The 10,828-nt window shown below is 51.0% G+C and overlaps 1 protein-coding gene across 1 annotated transcript; it reads right to left on the reverse strand.

Moving 5' to 3' along the window:
• Positions 1–1,533: 1,533 nt before the first annotated feature.
• On the reverse strand, positions 1,534–8,591 carry LOC142245610 (nmrA-like family domain-containing protein 1). The gene is made up of 5 exons (XM_075318464.1): positions 8,414–8,591; positions 5,535–5,773; positions 5,160–5,409; positions 2,299–2,489; positions 1,534–1,982 (listed from the first exon to the last, which is right to left on the reverse strand). Exons 1-5 carry the CDS (start codon positions 8,451–8,453, stop codon positions 1,803–1,805), a joined length of 900 nt encoding a protein of 299 aa, XP_075174579.1. The 5' UTR covers positions 8,454–8,591; the 3' UTR covers positions 1,534–1,802.
• Positions 8,592–10,828: the final 2,237 nt, after the last annotated feature.

Genomic DNA, 10,828 nt, shown 5'->3' on the forward strand with positions numbered 1-10,828 from the left:
GTGTGCGGGAGCCTGTGAGGGCATCATACCGTGTGCGGGAGCCTGTGAGGGCATCATACCGTGTGCGGGAGCCTGTGAGGGCATCATACCGTGTGCGGGAGCCTAAGGGGGGGAGGGCATCACACTGTGTACGGGAGACTGAGGGGGGGCATCACACTGTATGCGGGAGGCTGTGGCAACATTTTACTCTGTCTGCAGCGTTACAGGGGGCATTATACTGTCTATTGGTTTGATAGCATCATACTGTGTGTGGGGGAGGGGGTACGGAAGCAATCATGTGTACCGCCCTGAGAGGGGCCCGGCCGCTTACTCCGCTTGCTCGGGCCGAGCCGCTCGAGGTCCGGGCTCAGGTTGTCGGTGGCATGAGCGCCTCCGGACCGGGGGCCACGTCGCTCTGTTAGAAGGGAGAGGTAGCGGGGTGGGACGAGGCGCGCAGCCGGGGAGGGCTGCGCTGTCGTCTAACGGGTCGTGACGCCACCCACAGGTCACGGTGACGGGATGCACCACCGCTGCGGCTGGAGTGAAGGCGGCCTGGTCCTGGATTGGTGTTGTGGCCGCAGCCTAGGCGTTAGCCCCTCCGTGGGTAGGGGCGGTGTGTCCCGGGGCCCCGATGCGGTCGGGGACTGGAGCGCTGATGTTGTTGTCGGGGTGCAGGGTGCTGTGCCGCGGTGTAGTGTCGTGCCCGGATGGCACTGGTGTACTCACGATTGATTCACACTCAGTCACTGGTAAACCAAAGTTCGGTAGTGGTCGGTTCCCGTGGCCGGCTGCTGATGTCCCCTGTGGGGTTGATGGTGGCCCCTTTTCCCTTGCACCTCTGGTTGTTGTTTTTCGGCTCCCCTGCCTGGACAGTGGTAGCCCGCTCCCCGGCGTTGAGCTGCCGGAGGAGTCCTCTGTTGCCCGCAGGCGCTGGCCCGTCGGGTGTTTGGCCCTTGGCGGTGGTGCTCACCCGGTCTCGGTGGGCTTTTGCCTTCTTTTGAGACTTTGGGTGTGGATGAACCCATGAGGTCCAGCCAGCAATCAGTCAATTTGCCTATACTCAGTTGCTTCTAAGCTAGGACGGGTTCTGAGTACCCGGTTTCTGGTGCTCCGGTACACGGTTGACTCCCCGGTTCAGGACCGGCGGGCTCCAACCCAGGCCCGGTCCGTACGGTTCTGCCGGTTGCTGTACCGGTACTCCTGCAGACGGCCACCACCGTCTGCCTGCCTGACGTTTACAAGGGGCACAGGCTCCTACCCGGGTCCCTGACAGCTGCTCCACTACCACTCACTGTCAACTCAAAACTTGTCTGTTTGAACTTCCTGCCCCAGGACAGTAGTCTCCTCGGTGGGCGTGTCTTTCTGCCTGACTCCGCCCACCTGGTGTGCTCTACTCGCCCTGAGGGAGGCATCAGGTCTCCCTTTCAGGTGACATGTGTGTGACCTCACAGGGGTGGGGGTGTGTGTGTATATGGCTGATGTAATTACCTGTGACCCCTGGGGTCCAGGGCGTCACACATACAGTTGAGGGGCGCTCATAGAGGATCCGCAGACTTAAATTTATTTTTTTTTATTAAACAGTTCAGTGTTTCATAGTAATAATCCAGAGAACCACCAAAGGTAGAGAAACAGAAGAAGTCTATAGCAGCGAATCAGGTTACAGCTTTCTTTTTCCACAGGCCATCTAAGAGATGATACCTGGATTCTGATTGGTTGCTATGGTCACAATACTTTTCTTGTCTCCGTGCACACGTTTTTATAAAGCAGCCGCCATGTTTTTCAATATTTCATAGTCTTTTCTCCACCACACGTCTTAAATGACTTCACAAGTCCTTAAACGCCTCCTTGTTCTCCTCCATCCATGACTCAAAGCTCTTGGCCTTGGGGTTGAGCTTTAAGGTGGTCTCCACGTCCCTGTCGGGCCTCATCATGTAAAAGCGGAACATGTTGGCGAGTTCTGCCGCTCCGGGGACGTCGAGCTTGCCAAACGCTTCAGGGGTGATCTGTGGGTAAAATGCACAGTTCAAGGACATTACATCATAGGCTTCAATATTATCTATTGTTCTCTGGTATCAGCCATGTTAAGCAGCAGAGATCTGGCTACAGCCCAAATAGCCAATGAAGTCAGCAGAATTGTAACCGTAGCTCTGGTTGTGAGGCGGTGTATGCCATCCTGTGTATAGCGAGTAACAGGCACAAGATGGCTGACTTGGAAATTAGTGCCCAATCTGCACTGTGGCGGCCATTATGGGGGGAGGGAGGTGTCATTTGAGGGCAGAGTTTAAACGTAAAAGTCTCCAGAGAGGCCTCTGATCTCACCTTGGCGTCTTTGATGTCCTTGCCGGTGACTCTGGACATTATGGCCGCATACTGCTCCACCGTCAGCTTCTCTCTGCTCAGTCCAATATCCTTGCCCACGTATTCTGATGGAGACTTCAGGATGGTGACCACCACGCCGCCAAAATCTTTGACAGACATCTTATCCAGGGGCACATCACCCATCGGGAGAGCTGGAAAGAGGGGGGAAGGTTCCCATAAAATATCTCTTCAAATGTCAGATTGGTGGGGTTCTGTCTGTTGGGACCCCCATTTGATCCAGTGCTGACCCTGCTGCTGCCTCGACTATGTTGACAGCACTGCAGCCAATCACTGACTTCAGCGGTTCCTACTACAGTTAGGTCCAGAAATATTTGGACAGTGACACAAGTTTTGTTATTTTAACTGTTTATAAAAACATGTTCAGAGATACAATTATATATATATATATAATATGGGCTGAAAGTGCACACTCCCAGCTGCAATATGAGAGTTTTCACATCCAAATCGGAGAAAGGGTTTAGGAATCATAGCTCTGTAATGCATAGCCTCCTCTTTTTCAAGGGACCAAAAGTAATTGGACAAGGGACTCTAAGGGCTGCAATTAACTCTGAAGGCGTCTCCCTCGTTAACCTGTAATCAATGAAGTAGTTAAAAGGTCTGGGGTTGATTACAGGTGTGTGGTTTTGCATTTGGAAGCTGTTGCTGTGACCAGACAACATGCGGTCTAAGGAGCTCTCAATTGAGGTGAAGCAGAACATCATGAGGCTGAAAAAAAAAAGAAAAAATCCATCAGAGAGATAGCAGACATGCTTGGAGTAGCAAAATCAACAGTCGGGTACATTCTGAGAAAAAAGGAATTGACTGGTGAGCTTGGGAACTCAAAAAGGCCTGGGCGTCCACGGATGACAACAGTGGTGGATGATCGCCGCATACTTTCTTTGGTGAAGAAGAACCTGTTCACAACATCAACTGAAGTCCAGAACACTCTCAGTGAAGTAGGTGCATCTGTCTCTAAGTCAACAGTAAAGAGAAGACTCCATGAAAGTAAATACAAAGGGTTCACATCTAGATGCAAACCATTCATCAATTCCAAAAATAGACAGGCCAGAGTTACATTTGCTGAAAAACACCTCATGAAGCCAGCTCAGTTCTGGAAAAGTATTCTATGGACAGATGAGACAAAGATCAACCTGTACCAGAATGATGGGAAGAAAAAAGTTTGCAGAAGAAAGGGAACGGCACATGATCCAAGGCACACCACATCCTCTGTAAAACATGGTGGAGGCAACGTGATGGCATGGGCATGCATGGCTTTCAATGGCACTGGGTCACTTGTGTTTATTGATGACATAACAGCAGACAAGAGTAGCCGGATGAATTCTGAAGTGTACCGGGATATACTTTCAGCCCAGATTCAGCCAAATGCCGCAAAGTTGATCGGACGGCGCTTCATAGTACAGATGGACAATGACCCCAAGCATACAGCGAAAGCTACCCAGGAGTTCATGAGTGCTAAAAAGTGGAACATTCTGCAATGGCCAAGTCAATCACCAGATCTTAACCCAATTGAGCATGCATTTCACTTGCTCAAATCCAGACTTAAGACGGAAAGACCCACAAACAAGCAAGACCTGAAGGCTGCGGCTGTAAAGGCCTGGCAAAGCATTAAGAAGGAGGAAACCCAGCGTTTGGTGATGTCCATGGGTTCCAGACTTAAGGCAGTGATTGCCTCCAAAGGATTCGCAACAAAATATTGAAAATAAAAATATTTTGTTTGGGTTTGGTTTATTTGTCCAATTACTTTTGACCTCCTAAAATGTGGAGTGTTTGTAAAGAAATGTGACAATTCCTACAATTTCTATCAGATATTTTTGTTCAAACCTTCAAATTAAACATTACAATCTGCACTTGAATTCTGTTGTAGAGGTTTCATTTCAGATCCAATGTGGTGGCATGCAGAGCCCAACTCGCCAAAATTGTGTCACTGTCCAAATATTTCTGGACCTAACTGTATCTACATTCGGTAAGTTCAACGATTGGCTGCAGTGCCGACGATGTGACACTGGACCCGGAGGACGGAGAGGAAAGGGGGCTTTACACGCTACGATATCGTTAATATTTGGTCGCAGGGGTCAAGTTGTTAGTGATGCACATCCGGCGTCATTAACAATATCGCAGCGTGTAATACTTACCAGCGACCTTAAAAATGGTGAAAATCGTTCACCATGGAGAGGTCGTCCCAAATTCAAAAATCGGTAAGGGTTGTTTATCCAGGTGGTTCATCGCTCATGCGGCAGCACACATCGCTATGTGCGACACCGCATGAGCGAGGAACGTCTCCTTACCTGCCGCCGGCCGCAATGAGGAAGGAAGGAGGTGGGCGGGATGTTACGTCCTGCTCATCTCCGCCCCTCTGCTTTGATTGGCCGGCCGCTGTGTGACGTTGCGGTGACGTCGCTGTGATGCCGAACGTCCCTCCCCCTTGAAGGAGGGATTGTTCGGCAGTCACAGCGACGCTGCCGACCAGGTAAGTATGTGTGATGCTGCGTAGCGCTAATGTTCGCTACAGCAGCGATCACAAACAATCGCATGCGCGACGGGGGCGGGTACTTACACGCTCGCTATCGCTAGAAATTGCTAGCGATATCGCTAACGTGTAAAGCCCCCTGAAGACTCAGTTTGACATTTTACATATCAGAGTTTATAGTAAAAATGGCTCAAAAAGGGGAATGGGGGGACCCCTCTAAATCCATTCTGTATAATTAGTGCCCTATGAAGCAGCCATTTTGGGTGTCACCTAGATAAAGCTTTGAAGACAACCCGTGCCATATTTATGACAAGTGACAGAACGTTTCTTGTACCTAATGAGTAGCCATCACCGTTCTTGTTCTTCTGGGGTTTGAAGAAGGTCAGCAGATTCTCGTAGTAGCTGGGAAGCCGCACGCTGGTCATGGGGACCCCGATCTCACGGAAATATTCCTCAACTTCTCCTTTCCCATCAAAATTCTGCACCTCCAGCTTTCCCTTCGTCAGTTTCTTGACGTTCTCCAGGCCACCAAAGACCACGATCTCCAGGGCGAGACGCTTGGAGATATCTGCAATCAGTTTACCCTGGAGAAATTGAAAAACTGATTAAAGTCTATTATCAGAATCCAGAGAAGTGCTCCTTACAATCGACACATGAACCAGGAGGCTAAGGATGAACACATCATTACATCTATCCATGGGGTGGTTACCTGTGTGACCTCTTTCTCTTTGCTGAAATGCTCCAAGAAGTTGGTGACCAGGAACGCCCCATACGCTCCGCTCAGTGCGGCCTCCAGGCTCTTCTCATCGTCCAGATCCGCGGACACGACCTCCGCTCCGGCCTCCTTTAGCTTCACAGCTGTCGGTTTGCTGGTGTCTCGGGTCACTGCCCTGACCGTAAAGGTGCCATCTTCCAGGAGAGCGGCAGCGACCGACCCACCTTGAGCTCCTGGAGAGAGAGGACAAGACATGGCGGATAGTGGCAGAACTGGCCCCAAAGCAGAAGCCCCAACGGGCTCCCCTCACCCCTATTATTTCAAGCTCTTAATACCAATAGTATTTTCATGTACACCAAAATCACTTTTGGGGCCCCCCTAGTTTGCAGGGCCCGGGGTCAACTGCAGCCTTTGCACCTTCCGTAGTTGTGCCTGTGATGGCAGAGTACACATGTATAGCGGCCTACGGGGCAGGTAGTTGACCCGAAACGGCCTGGCAACGAGTAGGTTGAGTCAGGCGATGTCAAGGGTGACCTTGCCCGGTTCCATTGCCCCGAGGCATACAGTAAATGGTGGAGGAGGGAAGCGGGGTATTTGGGAAAGTTTGTCGTGATGCCCCCTGTGGTATGCAGCCAGGGAGTAGTCACCGCTGCAGGGTTCCTCGTCGGGGCAGGTGTCGTTCCCCACAGGTGGAGTGGGCCTCGGGTGGATGGTGAGGGTTGGTAAAGGCCATTGGCGCCTCAGCGCTGGGCGGCGATACCGGTAAGGACGAGCCAACACAGTCTCTGCAAGTTCAAGGTGTAGTTTACTCACAAGTTCACCTGCCAACCCGGTCACACTGGTCACCGCCGTTATGGGCTCCGGTGAATCCCAGGCAGGTAAGAGGCCAACAACGGTGTTTTGAGAGAGAAGGAGAGAGCATGAGAGAGAGAGTCCTAATTCTAGGGTGTCCCCCTCCGCAGTTAGGTTCCCTGGCTGAGTTCCTGCTCCAAGCCCCGGGCCTAGTAAAGGCCAAGTTTTCCAGAGATGTCTTGTCAGATCTATGGTCCCGATCGGTCTGTTTTTGATGTATGTTGCGCCTATTTCTACCCCCAGGTGGAACCCGCTCCCAAGGTGGCTGGCTTCAGTGACCGGGGAAGTCCCATGATCGTGATGGCTACTCCCCAGCCTACCCTGAGCCATCCCATCCTGTGTGAAGGCTCCTAAACTGTGTGTAGTGTGTGAATGTGGAACACTAGTGATTAACACCCCCCCCCCCCCCCTTACCTGAGATAGATACCGCACCTTAATTGAGGTGCAGTACCCTGTGGCGACCAGAGCCTCGGGGGCGCCACACATGTGCCACCCAGAATTTTGGGAAAGCAGAGTGACAACCCTGTAAATAGTCAACAACAATCCTCATTTTTCTGGTACAACTGTAGCACCCACAGGGCAAGAGTTAAATTACTCGACGCTGGGCCTGGTGATGTCGGGTCTGGGGATGTCACGGGTGGCCCTTTCGCCCGGTTTTGTGGCCCCATGGTGTACAAAAAAGAAGGTGGGGGGGGCAAGGATGATGATGATTATGAAGGTTGTTTTTGTGATGCCACCTGCGGTATGTGGGCAGGGAATTAGCCACTGCTGTGGTCGCTGTCCTCCGGGGCGGATGGTAGTAGCAGCTAAGGTGTTTCTGCTCCCCACAGGTGGAGCGGGCCCCGAGGAGGATAATGAGGGGAGTAGTAATGGCGGGCACCGAAGCGCAGGGTGGCAGCAAGGACAAGTGGACACAGTCTCTGTGGGTTCAAGTTTCTCTTCACATACAGTACACGTTTTACCCGGAAAATGCCAGTCACCGCAGTGATGGGCCCAGTCGATCTTCCGCTCCTGCTGGAGACTAACTCTCGTGTTGCTCCTAAATCCCCCTGGTGACTGTCCCTTCCCCGGTTCCCTGTTGCTTGTGGGTGTCAACCCCCATGTTTAGTGACTGCCTTAAGACCCAACCCTAGCTGGTCCCCAGTAGAGAAGCCAACCTGGTTGTGTGTATGAGATGGTGTGTGTGGTGGAACCGGTAACAACCTCCTCTGGATCCAGGATAAGTACTGCACCTTAAGTGAGGTGCAGTACCCTGTGGTGACTGAGGCCTCAGGGGCACCACACAGCCCCGCTTTCCAAAATGCGCACCCTGGGGGCTGTTACTTGTTGTTTAAGCCCTATTTTTTCTGGATTAAAAATGGTTTAAATAGCTACTTTTGTTATTTGCATGACAGTTTTTCTTTCCCATAGCTGGTAGACCCTAAAAAGACCAATAGAGTTAAATAGGGCGCTCCCTTCTGCTGTTAACCATCTAGATGCTGCTGTCATTATTGACTGCAGCATCTCGAGGGGTTACGCAGCCACAGTTGATGGTAATCGTATCGTTACAGTAGGTTATCTGTAGTATACAGGGCGCCATTCTCTTATTCCTCAGGTTCTTAACAAGGCATCATAAAAGGGTTAACAGCAGGTTTTTATTGTGCTTTTCCCCAGGTTATATAGCACAGGTACGAGTCGTGGATTCCCTGCCGCCCACACAGTACACAAGGTAAATTTCCGGATCAGATGATATTTCCGCTATGAAATTACACAACAAGGAAAGTCGCTGTAATGAGATGAACATTGCCCCCGGCACCTGCCATAGTGGCGGTGGAGCGGAGCCAGGTGACTCCTGATCCGCGTGCAGAGACCGCGAAGAATACGGGGGAACGTTTCGGGACAGAAAATAATAAGGTTTTGTGACAAAGCTGAGCAGAAAAAGAAAAAATATGCAACAAAACCACTGCAAATCTGCAATGTGTGCACAAGCCCCAAACTTCAGAACTCCCCCCCCCCCATACCCTAACCCCCCCTGCACTCACCTGTGGCTCCAAAGACTACGAAGACTTTCTTTCCAGCCATGGCTGCTGGGAGTGAAGTGATTCCTGCAGGTATACAGCCCACAGCAGCGCAGAGAGGATTATATACAAGAGCCCCGGACCCCTCCCCTGTGTCTCAGCGCTGCACACAAGGCTCATGTGAGGGGTGATGTCACAGGAAGCATCATGGCTGCCTCCCTCCAGTGTGACCTGACACCAGTGTGCAGCATTGTGCTAGGGCTGATGGGATGGGGTTAATGGAGAGATTACACACTGGGGGGGGGGCTGCATAATGGAGCCATGATCTTTATACATAGGACTAAAGTGTGAGTAATCTGAGGAGAGGCTTTGGGGGCACAGATAAGTGGATGTTCCTCCAAGGAGGCTGCATGATGGGGGGCTGAACAGAGAAGGGGGTGATGTTACGTGTGTGGGGCTGTGTGGTGGTGGTTGTGCAGGAAAGGAGGTGATGTTACGTGTGTGGGGCTGCGTACTGGGGGGCTGTTAAGGAAAGGGGGTGATGTTACGTGTGTGGGGCTGTGTGGTGGGGGCTGTGCAGGAAAGGGGGTGATGTTACGTGTGTGGGGCTGTGTGGTGGGGGCTGTGCAGGAAAGGGGGTGATGTTACGTGTGTGGGGCTGCGTACTGGGGGGCTGTTAAGGAAAGGGGGTGATGTTACGTGTGTGGGGCTGTGTGGTGGTGGTTGTGCAGGAAAGGGGGTGATGTAACGTGTGTGGGGCTGCGTACTGGGGGGCTGTTAAGGAAAGGGGGTGATGTTACGTGTGTGGGGCTGTGTGGTGGGGGCTGTGCAGGAAAGGGGCTGATGTTACGTGTGTGGGGCTGTGTGGTGGGGGCTGTGCAGGAAAGGAGGTGATGTTACGTGTGTGGGGCTGCGTACTGGGGGGCTGTTAAGGAAAGGGGGTGATGTTACGTGTGTGGGGCTGTGTGGTGGTGGTTGTGCAGGAAAGGGGGTGATGTAACGTGTGTGGGGCTGCGTACTGGGGGGCTGTTAAGGAAAGGGGGTGATGTTACGTGTGTGGGGCTGCGTGGTGGGGGCTGTGCAGGAAAGGGGGTGATGTTACGTGTGTGGGGCTGCGTACTGGGGGGCTGTTAAGGAAAGGGGGTGATGTTAGGTGTGTGGGGCTGCGTACTGGAGGGCTGTTAAGGAAAGGGGGTGATGTTACGTGTGTGGGGCTGCGTGGTGGGGGCTGTGCAGGAAAGGGGGTAATGTTACGTGTGTGGGGCTGCGTACTGGGGGGCTGTTAAGGAAAGGGGGTGATGTTAGGTGTGATAATGTGTGGTAATATATCAGGAAAAACAGTCATATTCCAAGAATGTGAATAAAAATTATCTTTATTGAACAATCATTAAAAGTCCAAAATCTAAATATAAAGGTAACGACAACATAGAAAGGGGAAGATAAAGTGCAGGGAAAAGGGCAAGTATGTACCACGGGATACAAAGGTAAGTCAGGGAGCACAGATCAATAAATTAGTAACATTGCACTATGCCACATATATCAGGAGGAAGCCATGTCAATAAATGACCAAACCATGTATATAATCCTACATAGCCACATATCCTAACAGAGGTCAAAATATAATGTGGTATCCAGTGTGCAATACATGAGTAAATGTGTGAGGTAATATAATACCAACCACTAGAGGGCAAATTAAATGCAGTAGCGTAGAGGTAAATCTCGCTCACACATGATAAAGATACCAGCTGGTAGATGCTGTCCAGGGGCCCCGACGCGCGTTTCGCGCGTCGGGGCCCTTGGACAGCATGTGAAGGAAAGGGGGTGATGTTATGTGTGTGGGGTTGCGTACTGCTGTGAAGGAAAGGGGGGATGTTATGTGTGTGGGGTTGCGTACTGGAGGCTGCGAAGGAAAGGGGGTCATGTTATGTGTGTTGGGCTGCACACTGGGAGCCTGTACAGGAAAAGGGGTGATGTTACATGTGTGGGGATGTGTGTTGGGTGGCTGTGCAGGAAAGGGGGTGATGTTTTGTGAGTAGGGCTGCGTGCTGGGGGGCTGCATAGGGAAGGGGTGATGTTACGTGAAGCTCCACACACCGCAAAAATCGGATTCCTGGCAAAACTGAACAGTCAAGTGCTGTGTGTAATTTTGTATGTTACAAAGAAAGGATCATAAAAATTATTAATCAGAAAAAATATTTTTTATGTATTTGTATAGAACCAAGAAATTTCTACAAAAAATTGTTTTTTTTATGATTTATAACATTTGCATTTTTGCTATTGCTTTTTTGTAATATAAAAAAATTACACATAGTCCAACTGTATACAGGAGCTTCCTGCAGCCGCTGAATGTTTTTACTTAGTTAATATTGGGAGCTCTCTCTATACAGAGATACATGATAAGATCCTGTCTGCAGCCACCACTAGGGGGAGCTCCCTGTA

This window comes from Anomaloglossus baeobatrachus, chromosome 7, assembly GCF_048569485.1.
Source record: "Anomaloglossus baeobatrachus isolate aAnoBae1 chromosome 7, aAnoBae1.hap1, whole genome shotgun sequence".
Taxonomy (NCBI): domain Eukaryota; kingdom Metazoa; phylum Chordata; class Amphibia; order Anura; family Aromobatidae; genus Anomaloglossus; species Anomaloglossus baeobatrachus.